General features: G+C 42.1%; 1 protein-coding gene across 8 annotated transcripts; it reads left to right on the plus strand.

Annotated features, from left to right (window-relative positions):
- The first annotated feature begins 941 nt into the window (after nt 1–941).
- Nucleotides 942–16958, plus strand: LOC117713644 (zinc finger protein with KRAB and SCAN domains 3). 8 transcript variants are annotated; one of them, XM_076939279.1, is made up of 7 exons: nt 942–1019; nt 1829–4647; nt 7249–7726; nt 8956–9103; nt 9378–9442; nt 9882–9996; nt 15242–16958. In XM_076939279.1, exons 3-7 carry the CDS (start codon nt 7310–7312, stop codon nt 16147–16149), a joined length of 1653 nt encoding a protein of 550 aa, XP_076795394.1. In that variant the 5' UTR covers nt 942–1019; nt 1829–4647; nt 7249–7309; the 3' UTR covers nt 16150–16958. The 8 variants fall into 8 exon arrangements, with proteins under 8 accessions (XP_076795394.1, XP_034365907.1, XP_034365906.1 ...); XM_034510016.2 differs by having other exon boundaries at nt 1829–2009; XM_076939282.1 differs by lacking the exon at nt 942–1019 and having other exon boundaries at nt 1066–2009; nt 4477–4647.
- Nucleotides 16959–18408: the final 1450 nt, after the last annotated feature.

Consider the following 18408-nt stretch of genomic DNA (forward strand, 5'->3'; position numbering starts at 1 on the left):
TTAGTTGTCCTTGGAAAAATCAAGTTTTGAAAGTCACTTGGTGCTAGAGTCATTTTTTTCTGGATAATGTAGCTACCACCCCTGATCCAAGATGCTTCTCTTTACAACAAATAGAGACCATTACTAAAAACCCAACTGGATACAGTACAGAGATCGACAGGTCATGGGGGTCCTAGCCCCAACAGATACATCTATATCACATTTCCTGCATCTATGGCTCAGAGGACATGGAGGAACAGGAGGCAAAAAAAAAAAAAAAAAAAAAGATTGTAATAACCAGAATCCTAGGAAGTCAGCTGTGAAACAGTGTCTCCAAGAAATAACTGCATACACAAGACTGAAACAATTGCAATATCATAGTATCAATATCAATGGACAGGGGTAAAATTTCACAGAGTACCACTCTAAACCAAAGAACTACTGGCAACTATTGACTAGTCTCTTCTTGGGATGAGCCCTCTTATTAGTTGTACAATGCAGCGTTGAAATCTTGAAGCACACAAATAACACACAAATAAAACCAAAAAACCCAACTTAGCCTGTGAAGATAATATATAGAGGTAAGTACTATATATATATATATATATATATATATATATATATATATATATGTGTGTGTGTGTGTGTGTGTGTGTGTGTGTGTGTGTGTGTATACATATATATGTATATATATAACTTGTTCCTGCACATACATATGTGCATATACACAAACACACACATACATGAATATAGCAATAATAAAGAAAAAAAGCTATCAGCTTGAGAGTGAGAGGGTAGGAGGAAAGACTAGAGGGAGGAAAGGGAGGAGGGAAAGTGATGTAGTTCTACTTCAGCTTAAAAATTTTCTTTTTACAAGTCTTTTTACGAAGCAACCACGAAGAGGAGGGAGAAAAGGGGAAGACGAATCATAGAGTGTCGCTGGTGCCTAGAGAAGCCGGAAGTGCTCTGTGCCCCGCCCCTGGGGTCGGACTTTCGACACTTTTGTGACTGCGGGGTGCTGCGAGGTCCTGCGTTCGCGGGTGGGTTCGGGTCCCCTCCTTTTACGGTTCTTCCGCGGGGGCCGGCTGCTTGTGGGTGGTGGGGGTGGGACAAAACACCTTCCTCCGTGGCCTAGTGGCGCCGGGAAAATAAACTCGGTGGCGACTTAGGCCGAGCGCCCGATAGGGCCTCGGGCGCCTCGCCTCAGGCCGGTTCCGGGTGTCTGGTCAGTCTCAGGGCGTTTGGCGATGGGATTCTCGGGTCTTGTACTTAAGCTTTGAAAATGGGAGACGTCACAGTTTTGCTTTTCCTGGAGACAAGGTCAGTTCCAAGGTCTTTATTCTGGGGTACTGGAAGAGAGCCAGAACTTTGGAATCGTGTTGCCTGGTCGAATCTGGCCTCTGCTACTTTGTGACTTCTCCCAGTCCCTTAACCTTTCTGTGTTTTACTCTTTTAGGGATTAATGATATCGCCTAATATACTGGATTGTTGTGATGAGTAAATGGCTTCATTTGTGCAAAGGTGCTTAAAATAGTACCAGGCACGGGGTAATCTGCACAGTGTAAAGATAGCTGTTATTACCGTTGCTATTTCTAACTAGGACAGCACTTTCTCTTCATTGATTAGCCTCGGTACTGGCTGTTGTCTTTTGAATTTTAGTGCTGTTTACCAGTTCTCTTTGTAATAAATGACTTCTGTATTTTAGGAGGGAGAATAAAACATTCTGGAAAAGAGCCTATCACACAGCAAAGACTAAAAGTGGTTTGTGCAGTGTCTTGTGATGCTCAGACTCACACAGTTTCAAAATCTTGGGGATGCCTTTTTTTTGTTGTTGTTTTTATTTTTTTAGTGGGAGGAGGAGCTTGAGAAACAGGAGGAGCATCTAACAGTGAAGAAGGATAAGGACCCTGGTGTAATCAGACATTGCTGTTTTGCTCGGTGCTGCGAACCTGCCAGCTTTCTGACCCTCAGCAAGAATCCTCACCAGCTTGAGAATCCCATGGATGGCTGATAGATATGACTGATGATAGGTAGATTGATGGTAGATTAGAGATAAACAGATCTGAAACTGACTTCACACTAACACCTTTGTTCTTTTTGCAGGTTTTAAAAGCTAATATTGACCATATACAATTTACCATTGTCATTGAGTTGATGCTTCTTGTGATCTTTGAAAGTCCTTTCATCTTCCTTCTTTTTTCTTAAGGATTTTGGGTCTTTAACTTCCTCAGGGTGTGCAGGGATCCCTGTGGTAGTCTTCTCTCTATTTGTAACTTAACAACAACAACAAAAAAAAAAAAACAAGAAAAAACAAAAACCTTGTCTTTGGTTTACTTATTTGACAAACACTGGTGTTGTTAAACAGTCTTCTGATCCTATACCTTTGTACTCTGCGCAGTTGGTGAGATTCCAGATAGGAGAGCCGATGAAACACGAGTGTGTGAAATGATTATTAAGACTGTATCAATGTTTGTTTTTCTCCCTACTGCCTCTCCCAATGGCCTACTCCCTCTCAGCCTCAGACCTACTCTCACCTCCCTTGACCTCAACAAAATGCTTTGGACTGTACTCAGGAAAGAAAGAAGATAGGATTTTGTTTACTATTTAAAATTACATTAGTAAAGATTTAAATGTAAGCCAGAGAGAAACTTCAACTCAACTGTAATAGTAAGCCCACCGTCCGGCCATAATCTTGTGATCCTCTTCAGTCATGCTTTTCCTGCAGTTTCCCTTTTCTTCCCTTTCCTCCTTCTGTTCTCATCTACCTCCCTTTTTCTGCTCTCTGTCCCCTTTCTTCCTTTTATTCTTTTTACAGCAAACTAGAGGCCAAGGCATCAAATCCCTTCATCTGCAGGTACAGCAGTGCTATAATGTAGGAACTTTTAATTTAGACATATTAACATGAACAGAATTGACAGTAATTCCTTAATATTGCATTCATGCTTTCCTGAGTGACCCAAAGTGTCTTTTTATAGTTAAGATATACTATGTTTAAACTACACAGTTTGTATAGAATTGCTGTCCCTTGTAATCGAGGATAGTTCACCTTCATTTTGCTTCCTCTTTAAAAGTAACACTTGTGGGAGAACTTGGGTTTTCAATATTCTCACATCAGCTGCTTAATTCTACTGATACTTTGAAAAAAAAAAATCTTACCTTTAGCTTCTTAATTCTCAAACTTGGCTGCACTTTGGATCACACAGTAAGTTCTCAGAAACTGAGGCCTTTGACCCACCCCCAGAGGCTGGTTCAATTCACCTTGGCTGCGTAACTATTAGGAGGCTTTAAAAGCTTCCCAATGGTTTTGTTGCATAGGATAACTTTAATCTTTTAATTTGTTGTGTTTTCACCTGTACATGAGTTCGTGGATCTAGAGGCTTGATTAAATTTAGGTTTACTTATTTGAATAAAATTATATTCAGATTTCTTGTGACAGCCAATTAGGAAGTATTTCCTGATTCTTTGTAACAGTTGATATAGTGTTCACCCAGGTGTGATGGTTTACTACAGTACTCTGAGCTCTTGAGAGGTAAGGCAGGAGGATTGCCAAAAGGAAAAAGAAAAAACAAAATTAATGAGTCATGGTTACTGAACTTCCATCACCTGTGTTATCCCATAAATTGTAGAAAATTGGAGTGAGAAATAGAAATTCAAGTGGGCACAGACTTGGAACTCTTTCCCTTAGTACTTCTAGCTTACCTGTTCTGGTCTCATTTCCCTGAGTAAAGAGGGATGAACTGCCACCTCAGTGTACCTAGAGAACTTTGCAATCAGTTCTAATTTAAAATCTAGTATGAACCCTTTGATTCGAAGTAATCCCATCTTCTGTCCCTTTTAGGGAGCCTAGATCTCACAGCTCTGGGAAGCTGTGAAAAACTGAGGAACTGACTAGTTAGTCTGTGACGTTCCTAAGGTCATACATCTGATAGTGATAGGGAAAGAGCATCTGTACATGTTGTCTTATTACAGTGCCATGTTGTAACTCAAGTGGGATTCTCAGCCAGCCTTCTCCGGCATGCATTATGCCAGCTTTAGCTCCCATGTGAGGCACGTTGGGCAGCCATTGAATGCCCATTTGACACTTACAGCTTTTGAGGTTACACAGTGAGGGAAAAGGAGGGTGCTTCCTTCACTCATTCTGTATGGGTTAGAGATCTCCAGTACATCTGGCTATCCATCTGTTGTCCTTTGTCCATGAAAATAAGCTTGCCTGCCTGTGTGCACTGGAGGCAGCCTTCGTCCTTACCTTCTTACCAGGTAACTCCTTTCTCTGGTCAAAGTTTTCTCTAAGCTTGTAACACCAAGATATATCAGCCAGTTTTCCAGTTTTTAAGTTTACATTTTTGTGTGTGTTGTATGTGTTCCAATGTTTGTGCATGTGTGTATACTGGTACATGCACACATGTGTAAACACGGAAGCCAGAGATCAATATTGAATGTCTTTTTCTATTGCTTTCCACCTTTATTTTTATTTAATTATGTATGTTTTTGAGACAGGGTCTCTCACTGAACCTAGAGCTCACCAGATGGGTAAGAGTTGGCCAGCAGACTCTAGGGAATCTTCTCATCTCTACAGCCCCAGTGCTGGAATTACAGATGCATGCCACCATGTGCTGTTTTACGTGGTTGCTGAGGATCTGAATTCAGGTCCTCAAGCTTGTGTAGAAGGTACTTTACTGACTAAGCTGTATTCCTAGCCCCTACATTTGGACTCTCATAGTAGTGGTTTACTCTGGAGTTGTTTAATGCTATTGTCACCTAGTGGGCAGAGTCCAGGAGCGCTGTTAACCATTCTCATAGCTATCAGGTAGTCCCCTCTTTTCTATACCGTAGAGGTAACCTCACTTAAAATGCCTGAACTTGAGAACAATGGCCTTGGAATGAATTTTAGAAAGAAGGCATTTGTGTTTATTCAGTCTTTTCTCTTACACAGTAACAAATTTATTGTTTGTACTATATATTAATGCCTGAGAAATAGAAAAACAAAGTGAGAACAGTTGTTTTCAAGAAACTCCCAATCCAGTGGGATAGACAATCTAGTTATGTATTTAGAAACATAGTTTCAGTATAAAGCCTGAATTGCCCTAGATTTTACTATGTAGACCAGCCTGGCATTGAACATGCAGCTGTCCTCCTGTCTCTGTCTGATGAGTGCTGGGATTACAAGTATTCTCTATCAAGCCTGGCTGACAAGTTTTATTTGACATTCCCAAAGTTCCAGCAGGGGCCATGTATAGAAACTAGTGCTAGCATGAATGAAAACATTCATGCCCTGGTTAGGAATTTTAGATTGCTGTCTGATGGAAGTTTTGGAGAATAGGAACATGTGTGTGCAAGCGTGTTGACTAGGCTGGAAACAGTGATGCTAATAGTTGTGAGAACAGAGACAGAACAGGTCTGAGAGACATTCCAGGGTAGAACAGATTGGAGTAGATGATCCACGTTGAGACTGAGTGAGAAGAGGCGGTTACATGATGAGGAGGATGCCGAGGGTAGAGCTGCTGCATGTGGAGAATGCTGCAATAGGAAAGTGGGAGAAAGCAAGAGAATCAGCTTTGTTTGAAGCATATTGACTTAGATTTGTTTGTAAAATTTCTACTCAGAACTATCTGGGCAGCAACTCAAGATAGGGATCAAGAGTCTTTATCTAAAAAATAGAAGCTAAATAAAATCTTGCAAGGGACTCAAGAATATTTGGTGGGGGATCAAGAACAGAATGCCAGAGCCCACTCTTACTTAAAAGGTTACTAAAAAGTAAATGGTTTTGATGGTAATGTACTACTTTATTAGTTGACACTAATACTACTACTCACCACATGCTAACTACTGTTCACAGTGCTCACATTTCTTATCTGTTGTCCCTAACCTATTTATATGTGAGGAAATCAAGGCACAGAGATGTGCGATTTACCAAGGTTACCCATTGGCTTGAGCCAAACCAGAATTGAGACCAGGAATCTTAGCTTGGTGGTCTACATACCTAGTCAGACCAAAGGAGGGCATTGAAGAGAAAATAAGGAGGCAACAAAGAAAAAAGGTCCCATAACCCAGGGACAAGAGAGTTTTTAGACACAAAGAATAACTTCAGCCTGGTTATCTGAACAGCCATGGAACTGAAAGAAGCTTTTTTGGCTACTAAGGCTTATGGTCTACATCTGTGTTGAAACCCTAGCAGAAAGAAAACTAGAGTTGGAGTTTGGAGGGTGTTGGTCTTAAAGGGGTAGTAGACTGGATGATGGGTGGGATCTTGCCCTCATGGAGCTTTTTCTGTTTTCTAAATGTAGAATACAAGATTTCTCTTTATGATGCTAGCCTGACAATTATACACGCTTCTCATGCATCTTGTGTAAGCTTCTCTTACACAAGCTTAGTCTGCATGCACCTCACTGTTAACCTTACACTAGTATAATTCTTTTCCTAGCAAACCACATTCTTCATAGACTTTTGGTCTCTCCCTATGGATTTGAATAAGAGCTGTGAACACTAGTCATGACATATAGCCTGAATGCTATCCTATTTGGAATTTCTTCTGCTAAATTACTCCATTTTTTTTTTTTTTAATTCACTCTCAAGTTCTCTTGGCAAGGACAGAATGCAGCCATATACTTTGCTAGGATACAAACATAAACAGGTTTTACTCCAGTTCCTGAAAGGTCTGTAGTCTCTGAAACTCCACCAGCTAGGCCTCCACTGCTCACATATTTCTGGCATTCTGAAATTCCAAACTCCCACCAGAATGGCCTGTTAAGCTTTACTTGTATCCATAGAATCTTACCCTATAGCTGTAAATTGTTGTTTTCTCCACAAACCAGTCCATAGTTGTAAGAAACACATGGTCAAGTTTATCACAGCAGTGGCCTCTGCTCTGGACTAGTTACAGTAGTTACTTTCCTGTTGCGATGACAAAATACCAACAGAAGCAAACAAAGGACGAGTTTATTTTGGTTGACAGTTTGAGGGTACAATCCAAGATGGGGGCAGCTACTCACATTCTATCTAGTGAGGAAGCAGAGATCGAGACCGCTACTTGCTATCTCCTTGGCTGGGGCCTGAGCCCATAGAATGACGCTACCTACAGTCATGGTGGATCTTCAATCTTCCAGAACACCCTCACAGACATATACGATTCTGAATCCCCTAAGATGGTATAGAGACATTTGAACGTGGGGGTCTCTACAGCTGCGCCTTGGCAGTTTCCTTGGGGTTCTGGGCCTAGGCGAAGGGGAGCATTTACAATGATAGTGGCTTATAGTTATCTCTACCTCTCAGTGGTCTTTTGCAGAAATACAGCTCACAGCTACAGTGAAACGGGAGAACTGCTTGGTTCGGGATGGCTAGAGAATCGAGGGAAAGCACAGCCCTGGACTCACACTCTGCAGAGGACCAGATGGAGCTACTGGTCATAAAAGTGGAACAAGAAGAGTCCTCCCCCTTAGCAGAGGAGGCCAGTTGGCTGGGCAGTCCTGGGCCTGACCGATCCCGCCAGCGCTTCCGTGCTTTCCGCTACCCAGAGGCAGCCGGGCCCCGCCAGGCGCTGAGCCGGCTCCGCGAGCTCTGCAGACAGTGGCTGCGGCCAGACATGCACAGCAAGGAGCAGATCCTGGAGCTGCTGGTGCTGGAGCAGTTCCTGACCATCCTGCCAGGGGAGCTGCAGGCCTGGGTGCGCGAGCAGCATCCCGACAGCGGGGAGGAAGTGGTGGCACTGCTGGAGTACTTGGACAGGCAGCTGGATGAGACACCTCCACAGGTAGAAGGAACAGGTTTAGACCCATGCCCTGTGCCTTTCAGAAACCTCAAGCAAGATCCAAGGGAGGCATTGCTCAGAACCCGCAAAGTCCCAGTCTGTGCTCGAACCCGAGGCAACCAGCAAATTGACCTGGGCCCCTCAGAGTAGTTAATCGCATAAAGGAGAAGAAAAGGATTGTGGGAGAACTCAGACCCAGTGAAGCTGGGGTAGAATGTGTCGAGCAGAGTGAAGAAAGGTTATATATGTACTTCTTACTCGTGTGTTGAGTAAGACACTAGGACAGGTTTGAGCACAGTGGCAATAGGCACAAACGACTTTGTAGGTGTTTTCTTGGCTTGTCACATGTAACAACATCTGCAGTAGCTTGCTGGGAGTACTGTGGTGCTTATGCCATGCCCCTTTGTAGTTCCAGTTGACAGTGGAGGGGAATTCTAGGTTATCTTAGAACCTAGAATATAAAGGAGTTATTTTGGGGGTTGGGGTTTTGGGTTTGGGGTTTTTGTTTGTTTGTTTGTTTTGTTTTGTTTTTTTTCTATCCAAATTTATGGGTCCCTTGTTTAAACCTCTGGTAGAAATCAGGCCAGGTTTAACTGCCATCTTCTGGCCTGTTTTAGCAGAGAATTTTCTCTTTTCATTCCCTAGTGTTTTTGTATCAGAGAACCCATTGCCTTCTAAGCAGTGGCCAAGGCCAAGGTTCTGGGAGTTGTTTCCTGACTTCTGTAACAGTGAAAAGTCGCTACAATTCTCTGAACTTTATTCTGCATAAAAATGTGGAAAGGCTGAATAGCATAAGAGAAAGGAACGTAGAAACTGTGAGTTAGTGATCTAGAAGCAAACCTGCATCTGACAGGACAGGCCCGTGCCCTGATTAATGGGTGGTTTCATGTATCTTACTGGTTTCACCCACTCTGTGACTAAACTAGAAATACCACCCTCAGTTTTCCAATAAGAAATTTACAGGCGATGGATTTATATCACCATTTTCCTAAAGTGTTTCATAAATCCATATACATGTAATAAGCGCTGAATGAGCTAAGGAATACTTGCTAACCTCCCATCTTAGCTTCGCCATTTAGCAGCATGGTTTTGGATACGTTGTACCCTTATGAAGTAATTGTTTTAAATGAGCACATATTTGTAGAATTTGGATACAGTGCCAAGCTGATAGGAAGTACTTTGGAAATGTCTAATAAACCGATGAAACATAAAAATAAATGAATGAATTCTAGGTTCCAGATGATGACGATGGGCAGGAACTCCTTTGTTCCAAGGCAGTACTGTTGACATCATCTCAGAGCTCAGAAAGTAGCCAGATGGAGCCCATGGAGCCTCTGCTTAAACAGGAGTCTTTGGGATCCCTGTCTTCAGAAGTCAGAGGTTAGTATTACTAGGCTTTATGGGTGTTTGGGTCCCCCCCCCCCTTTTTTGTAGTGGTGCAGATGGTAATCTAGGACTTCACACATGCTAATTAAGTGCTTTGCGTATCTTTAGAGAACATCTTTGGATCTCATAGCAATCAGGTATTTGGAAAGGAAAACATTTTATAAACTTGTATTTGCATAAATTTAGTAGTCAAGTTTTTAAACCTGGGTTTTACAATACAAGAAGGCTGATGCTAGTGTGTCTCACCCAGTGTGTCTTTTTGTTGTAGTCACCCAGGTGGGGCACTGTGGAGAAGATGGAGTGGCAGCCACCAGGCTCACATCAGAGTTGCAGGTGAGTTAGAGCTGTTCTCCCTGCTCAGCATTCTTTACTAATGGTGTCTTCTCCCACTCATCGATATCCCTATCCTCAAGTCTCCACCCAGTTCCCACTTGGGATTGAATTTCCTTATCCATCTCAAGGTTTGTTTACTGTTTAACTTTGAATAGCATTTTAAAAAAATTATTTAATGTTATTTTATGTGCATTGGTATAAGGGTATCAGATCCCTTGGAACTGAAATTACAGACAGTTGTGAACTGCCCTGTGGGTGCTAGAAATTGAACCCAGGTCCTCTGAAAGAACAGACAGTGCTCTTAACTACTGAGCCATCACTCTAGCCCTTCACACAGCATTCTTGAGGTCTCACCATTTGGGAGTGGGATAGAAAGGCTGTGAGCTTGCAACCCAGATATTCTCTATTCCATCTCTTTGGTGGAATTTTATTCTTTTAGGGGTTGCTGAAAATGGAAGATGTCCTTTCCCCAAGATGGACAGAGCAGGATTCATCTCAGATGAACCTTTACAAAAATGAAATGCAGGAGAACGCTGGCAGCCTGGTTTCCCTGGGTAAGATTGATGGGTACTAATTTCTTCTCAGGCTTCTTGCTATCTTTTATATAATAGAACCTACTTCCCCTGTTAGGCTGTTAGAAGCTGTTGAGTTCATTATGTTTGAAATTATAAACACATTTTGAAACACTGTTATTGACTAGCTCCTTACTGCTTGTAATTGTTGTTCTTTGTCCTCTGTCTTAGTTAGGGTTTCTATTGCTATGACAAAACACTATAAGGAAAAGCAATTTGGAGAAGAAAGGGTTTATTTCAACTTACAGTTCCACATCATAGTCCACCATCAAAGGAAGTCAAGACAGGAACTCACAGCAGGAGCCTGGAGGTAGAAACAAAAGCTACATGAGAGTACTGCTTACTGGCTTGTTCCTCATGGCCTCATCAGTCTGTTTCCTTGTGGACTTCAGGGACACCTGTTCAAGACTAGCATTGCCACAATGAGCTAGGTCTTCCCACACTGACATTTACTCAAGGAAATGCCCACAAACTTGCCTACAGGCCAGTCAAGACAGGAATCTTCTCAATTAAGATTCCTTCTTCCCAGATAAGTCTAGATTTGTGTCAAATTGACAAGAACCAGTAGCACACACTCAGAGTGTTGCAGTGACAGTGAACAGGATAAAGCATAGGGTTCCCTGTATTCTGGCTCAGAGAAGATGCTCAGAGAATACTGAGTGCTGAGGGGAACATCTCACAGGGACAGCACACTTGCTGAGCATGCATGAAATCATGGCTTCAATGAACTGCAAACAAAAATTCCTCTTTTCCTTTCCTGTTCATGTCCACGACTAGTAAAAAGACTGAGGAGCCTCTCCATGAGAACTGGGTTGTGGAATCACAGTATAAGAGTTAGAAGCAGCATTAGACACCAGCTATAGGCCCTGACCCTAAAGGCAAGAACACAGAAAGTTATCAGACTTGTCAAATGTCACATGCTAGGTAGCATGGTAAGCCCTCCAGTTTTTCTCAGAGAACTGATGATCTATTCTGATGTGCCTGCCACTGCCAGGGCAATTTACATTACTACCTTTGTCTTTGTCCTAGTTAGAGTTTCTATTGCTGCAACAAAACACCATGACCAAGAAGAAGCAAGTTAGGAGCAAAGTGTCTATTCAGCTTACACATCTTCATTGCTTTTCATCACTGAAGGAAGTCAGGACCGGAACTCAAATAGAGCAAGATCCTGGAGGCAGGAGCTGGTGCAGAAGCCATGGAGGGATGGGGGTCAGGGAATTCTGTTTACTGGCTTGCTTCCCATGGCTTACTCAGCCTGCTTTCTTAGAGAATTCAGGACTACCAACCCAGGGATGGCACCACCCACAATGGGCTGGGCAATTCCCCAGCAATCACAAATTGGGAAAATGCCTTACAGCTGGTTCTCATGAAGGCATTTCCTCAACTGAGGCGCCTTCCTCTCTAATGACACACAAACACATCACTATTAAGCTACAACCCTTCTTTTCTTATTCATTTCCAAGATATAACATTAAAATAATTGTCTTGGTTAGGGTTTTACTGCTGTGAACAGACACCATGACTAAGGCAACTATAATAAGGACAACATTTAATTGGGGCTGACCTACAGCTTAAGAGGTTCAGTCCATTATCATCAAGGTGGGATCATGTCAGTATCCAGGCAGGCATGGTGCAGGAGAAGCTGAGAGTTCTACCTAGTCATCTGAAGGATGCTAGGAGAAGACTGGCTCCCACATGGTTAGGAGGAGGGTCTCAAAGCCCACACCAACAGTGACATATACCCTCCCAAAAGACCACATCTACTCCAACAAGGCCACACCTCCAAAAAGTGGCACTCCCTGGGCCAGCATGTTTAAGCCTCCACATTCAAGAATAACTTTTAAAATCCCAGTCTTTACAAATTTAAACACATTAAATTAAAAGTCCAGAGGACTAGAGAAATGGTTCAGCAGTTAAGAGCACTGGCTGCTTTTTTCAGAGGTCCTGAATTCAATTCTCAGTAACCATATGTTAGCTCACAACCATATATAAAGTGATCTGATGCCCTCTTCTGGAATGCAGGTGTACATGCAGATAGAGCACTCATATACATAAATAAATCTTGAAAAAAATAAAATTAAAAGTCGGGCTCGAGAGATGGCTCAGTGGTTAAGAGCACTGACTGCTCTTCCAGAGGTCCTGAGTTCAAATCCAGCAACCACATGGTGCCTCACAACCATCTGTAATGGGATCTGATGCCCTCTTCTGGTGTATCATGAAGACAGCTACAGTGTACTCATATAAATAAAATAAATAAATCTTAAAAAAAAAAAAAAGTAAAAAAGTCCAAAGTCTTTCAGCTGTGGGGACCAATAAAAATCAAAATTAAATGAAATACCTCCAAGAGGGAAGAACCAGGGTCCAGAAACCATTTGCACCAGGCAAAACCAAACCAACAGTATAAGTGACTCAATGTCCAATTATCTTGGATTCATTCAGTCTTCTGGGATCCTCCAAAGGACTTGAGTCACTTCTCTGGTTCTGCCCTCTGTATCACACACAATTTATCTTCTAGGCTCTGGCTGACTCCATTGTGCTGCTGCTTTCTTGGTGATCATCCCATAGTATTGACATCTCCAAAAAGCTAGGCTCTTCTGTTGCAACTAGGCTGTACTTTCACAAATAGCCTCTCATAGGCTCTCTTCATGTTGCCAAGCTTCAAATCCTTGCACGATCCCTTCAGACCTGAGGCTTCATTGCAACTGAGGCTGCACCTTCTCCAATGGCCTCTCACAATGTCAAGCCTCAGCTGTTCTCCATGGCCCCTTCATGCCTTCAAAACCAGTACCACCTGGGTGCCTCTAACATATTACCAAGTCTTGCTGCTAGCAATAAGTACAACCTTGACCACCTCTGAACATACCTTCTAAGTCCTGATTCTCAGAAAACACTTCCCAGAAGATTTCACCTCAGTGATGCTGGTCTCTTCTTAATCACCTCTAATTTCTTAGCTCCAGCTAGCCAGTATCAATTGTTCTAGTAAAACAAAGGTTTCACTTCAGTGGTGCTGGTCTCTTGTTAATTGTGGCTGACTCTTAAACCCCAGCTAACCAGAATGACAGAATCTTAACTCAAAATACCAAAATGGCCCATCACATTGAACTCTCAACACTCAGTGGCTTTTCTAACTCAAAATTCTCCCACAGTCCTCCCAAAGACATGATCGGGTCTGTCACAGTAATACCCCACAATCCTACTACCAACTTGTCTTAGGGTTTCTATTGCTGCAGTGAAACACCATGACCAAAGAACAAGTTGGGAAGGAAAGGGTTTATCAGCTTACACTTCCACATTGCTGTTCATCACAAAAATAAGTCAGGACAGGAACTCAAACAGCATAAGGACCTGGAGGCAAGAGCTGATACAGAAGCCATGGACAAATGCTGCTTACTCAGGTTTGCTTCCCTTGATTTGCTCAGCTTGCTCAGCCTGCTTTCTTATAGAACCCAGGACCATCAGTCCAGGGATAGAACCACCCACAATGGGCTGGGCTTTCCCTAGTTAATCACTAATTGAGAAAATGTCATATAGCTGGATCTCCTGGAGGATTTCCTTAACTGAGGCTGTTACCTCTGATGCTTGTGTCAGGTTGCCACAATACCAACCAGTACAGTCTTTATCACAGATGTGAACACTACAGAAATCTTTCATTTGCCACTTTCTGTTGCTTTCTGGGTTCAGTCCTTCTCATTTCTGTTCTAGCTTATTTTATGTTTCTGTAATAAATACTATGACCCAAATACTATGACTACTTGAGGGAGTAAAGGTTTTATTTTTATCCCACAGTCTTTCATTGAGGGAATTCTGAGCAGGAACTCAAACAGGAACCTAAGGGCAGGGACTGAAGCACAGACCATTGAGAAATGCTGCTAACTGGCTTACTCTCTTACTTTCTTCTACAATCAGGACTCCCTGCCCAGAGATGGCACCACTGATAATATGCTGGGCTCTCCCACATCAGTGATTAAACAAGAAAATGCCCCATAGACTTGCCACAGACCAATCAGATGGAGGTGATTCATCACTTGAAATACCCTTATAGTTTGTGTCAAATTGACAAAAAGTCACCAGCACAAGTCACTTGAGCCTTGTCAAATACATCCATTATTAAACCATAACCTTTCCTTTCTTGTTTAGACCTTATGTTAATATTCCAATATAAAACAGTATAATTTTTTAAATCTCGATGTCTTTTTTAAAAAAGACCTCAAAACTTTAAAATTCAGAATCTCTTTAACTTTTAGATCCTGTGAAATTAAGAACAAGTCAAGGGCTAGAGAGATGGCTCAGAGGTCAAGCACACTGGCTGCTCTTACAGAGGTCCTGTAAGAGGTCTTATAGAGGTCCTGAGTTCAATTCCCAGAAACCACATGGTGGCCTATGACCATCTGTAATGAGGTCTGGTGCTCTCTTCTGGCTGGCAGGCATACATGCAGGCAGAACACTGTACTGTATAATAAATAAATAAATAAATAAATAAATAAATAAATAAATAATTATTTAAGTGGCTGGAGAGATGGCATAGTGGTTAAGAGCACTAACTGTTCTTCCAGCAGTCCTGAGTTCAGTTCCCAGCAACCACGTGGTGGCTCACAACCACTTGTAATGGGATCTGAGGCACTCTTCTGGTGTGTGTCTGAAACAGCTACAGTGTACTCATATAAATTAGATAAATCTTTAAAAAAAACAAAAAACAAAAAAGAACAAGTCAATGATTTACTCCAAAAGGAAAGAAAGCATTGGGCCATAAAAATCACATTTAAGCAAAGCCAAAGTCTAGCAGTATAGCTTCAAATTTTGTAGTTTAGTATTCAAGATCTATGACTCCCTGATGACATTCTGGCTTCCAAAGGGCTTAGCTCTATTTCGCTCCAGCAGAGAAAGTGAAGTATTTAATCTTGGCTACATGTCTTTGCTGCATTCCTATTATTACACCTTCAGGGTTCCCCTACGACCTCCACTATGTATTTACAGGAATCCTTAGTTCTCACCACTTTCTCTCCACGCCCACTATTCCTGGTGATGCCCTTCTTCCAACAACCTCATTCCTGCCTTCACGTCTCAGTAGCTTTTCTGTTACCCCTTTTTTTTTGTTCCATCCTAATTTCTGCACTTAAATGCTTAACCTTGCTGAACATATAGACCTTTGTAGTTATTGTCTCTATGCTATTCATCACAGTGCTCCTATGCAAAGCATAATTGACAATTGTTGGCATTTGTGTTTCAGATCAGGACATGCAGACTAAGGTTAGGGACTTGCCTCCAGCTGAGGAATACATGGAACAAAAGCCTGAGCAGACAGTGTGCTTCCTGGGTGAAGACACTGTCCAGATTCCTACAGGTGCAGAAGCCAGTGAGCAGGAAGGCAAGTTACAGACAGCACAGAAGAGTGCCACGGGAAACAGGCGGTTCTATTGCCGTGAATGTGGGAAGAGCTTTGCTCAGAGTTCAGGCCTAAGTAAACACAAAAGAATCCACACTGGATTAAAACCCTATGAATGTGAGGAGTGTGGCAAAGCCTTCATTGGAAGCTCAGCTCTCATTATTCATCAGAGAGTTCACACTGGTGAGAAGCCATATGAGTGTGAAGAATGTGGTAAGGCCTTCAGTCACAGCTCAGATCTCATCAAGCACCAGAGAACCCACACTGGGGAAAAGCCCTACGAGTGTGATGACTGTGGAAAAACCTTCACTCAGAGCTGCAGCCTCCTTGAACATCACAGAATTCACACTGGGGAGAAGCCATACCAGTGCAACATGTGTCCCAAAGCCTTTAGACGTAGCTCACATCTCCTGAGACATCAGAGGACCCATACCGGGGATAAAGATTTTTTTGTTCCAGAACCTTACTGGGAAAGTCAGAGTAGGGTGGAAAGCCATTGGGAAAATATTGAAACTCCTGTATCTTATCAATGCAATGATTGTGAGAGAAGTTTCAGTAGGATTACAAGCCTTATTGAACACCAAAAAGTACATACTGGTGAGAAGCCCTTTGAGTGCCAAACCTGTGGAAAAGGCTTCACCCGACCTTCATACCTTATTCAACATCAGAGAAGACACACGGGGAAGAAAACTTCTGTCACAGTGACCCCTGCTGTACATTCCGAAGTTGGTGTTCAACTGTCATTGAACTGAAGCCACTCTGGAGCTCTTAGTGACTGCGGAAGTCATAGGCTGGGGCTCTATTTATAATGTACATGCTCAGATGTTAGGAGTCTGGCTGAGACTTATTATCTTCTACATTCTAGAAGGTGACTAGGAAAAAAAAAACCTTATTTCATAGGAGAGTTGTCTGCAAGAGTTCTCACCCATTGGAATTAAATGGGCTTCCTGACTGTCAAATTGCCTTCCCTTGCCCTGCACTTCATGTCTCTTGAGGGAATGGTTATGCTTTGGGTGTTACTCTGACCCTTCGTTAGGCTAATGAGCCCTTCACTTGGAACTCTTATGTCCTGCTTTGTGCCTTGTATACAGGTGCTAATAAACATTTATTAAATATACTGGTGAGATTTCCTATATAGCTCTGAAAGCCCATTATCTGGAAATTCTCACCAAGGCCATTTGTATATCTTTAAAAAAAAAATGATGTTTTAGATTGAATCAATGTAGTACTGCTTTGTTTTTGTTTTTTGCCAAGTACCCCAACTTGGCAGGGCAGAGGTGAAGGGGAGGTTACTGTGCTAGAGTCCTTTAATTCTTTAATTTAGGAATTCTGTGAGAGTGCCTTAAACAGCTTTCTTAGCATTAAGTCATTGTGAATGTGCCACCCATGGAATTCCACTAATATTTTTTCCCTGTTAATTTTGTTACTCGAGAGAACAAAAAAGAAAAAAATTTAAAAAAAAAAAAAAAAAAAAAAAAAAAAAAAAAAAAAAAAAAAACCTTTCCTACTCATGTAGTGTGAAAACCAGTTTCAGAATAAAGTGATCAATGTCTACAGCTCAGCTTCTTGGTTCTCACTTGGGTGGTTATCTTGGGCCTAACGGAGAGCTCCTGCATCCTCTTGTGTCATAACCACTGTGCTACTGCAGTGGGTTAGTCCATGTGGTCCATATGATACAGCAGAGTTACTCAAGGATCTGGAATGTGTGGGGTGAGAGTTGGCAGGAGCTTCATTACTGAGTAAGCAGCAGTGGTCTCTTGATGTGCTGTGTCCCACAGTGCTTAGAACAGGGACAGGGGTTTCATAAGTTACATTCCATAAGCAGTGACACTGCTAGCTTGCTGTGTCCTTTATGACCAGCTTCCCAAGGAAGAACTATACATAGATGTTTGCCTATCTCCTACTATACTGATAGGGAATTAACTGTGTGAACACCTGGCTTGGCTCTCAGTCTTTATTTAAGAGTATTTTCAATAGTCTCGCTTAATCCCAGCACTTGAGAAGCAGAGGCAGGAAGATTTCTGAGTTCGAGGTTCACAGCAAGTTCTAGAAGATTCGGGGATATGCAAAGAAATCCTGTCTGAAAACAAAAACAAAAGAAAAATCATTTCAGTGAAGTGCTGGGGAGATGGCTCAAAAGTTAAAAGCACTTGTTCTTAGAGATGAACCATGTTCAATTCTCAGTACCCACACAGTGCCTTGAAACCATCCATAACCCATTTCCAGGGGATCTAACACCCTCTTGCAACCCCAGAGGGCATCACACACACTTGGTGCACAGACGTACATAGGAGCAAAACACTCACAAATAAATCTAAACATTTTTTAAATGAGAGTTTCAAGAACATTGCATTTAATGTTCCACTTTTCTCAGAAGTATCACACATACTGATAATAAGCTGCACAAAGCCTATCCCCGGTAAGTCCACACTCTGGCAAGCCAATGAATTCACACTAAATATTTAAAATAGAAATTGCTTGCTTTTGGTTCTAGGATATGTTAATCATTTGTAACCAATGCCATTACACATGGTAATTACTTTATGTTCACTTTTAGTAACTCCCAGTAACTCTTGGACACTCTGCAGATCACTCCCCTCACCCCTTTTTAAATGTAGGACTCCTTTTCTAAGCACCAAGACTACTTTCCACTCAGCTCCCTGCCTATCATGGGGCTTTTACTAGGCACATGGTTTCCTCTATCAAGGATTGATGCTCTCTACCTCACTTAAGGTATAATCACAAGTTCATGAAGACTGTTTGTCTGCACTGTGACAAAAACTTCTTAGCTGCAGAGTGGCATGCCCTTGCATAATCTGTTTTGATACCACCCTGCATGTGATAGTTGATCTTGGATGGTGACTGTACAAAGAGATGCCTCTAATACCAAGGCTGAATTGTCATCGCTGTCACTCCCATCTATTCCTGAGGAAAGAATACATACACACATAAAATAAAAATTAAAGTAAGGGGGATGTGGAAGGTAGATCTGTGTATCTATGAGGATGTTT

Source organism: Arvicanthis niloticus, chromosome 8, assembly GCF_011762505.2.
Source record: "Arvicanthis niloticus isolate mArvNil1 chromosome 8, mArvNil1.pat.X, whole genome shotgun sequence".
Taxonomy (NCBI): domain Eukaryota; kingdom Metazoa; phylum Chordata; class Mammalia; order Rodentia; family Muridae; genus Arvicanthis; species Arvicanthis niloticus.

Bases quoted from the DNA above. Each gene is read 5' to 3' on its own strand.
- LOC117713644 (XM_076939279.1), top strand. From the start codon at position 7,310: ATGGCTAGAGAATCGAGGGAAAGCACAGCCCTGGACTCACACTCTGCA. The intron at 9,104-9,377 runs GTTAGTATTACT...TTTTTGTTGTAG, and splicing joins CCTGTCTTCAGAAGTCAGAG to TCACCCAGGTGGGGCACTGT. The intron at 9,443-9,881 runs GTGAGTTAGAGC...TTATTCTTTTAG, and splicing joins GGCTCACATCAGAGTTGCAG to GGGTTGCTGAAAATGGAAGA.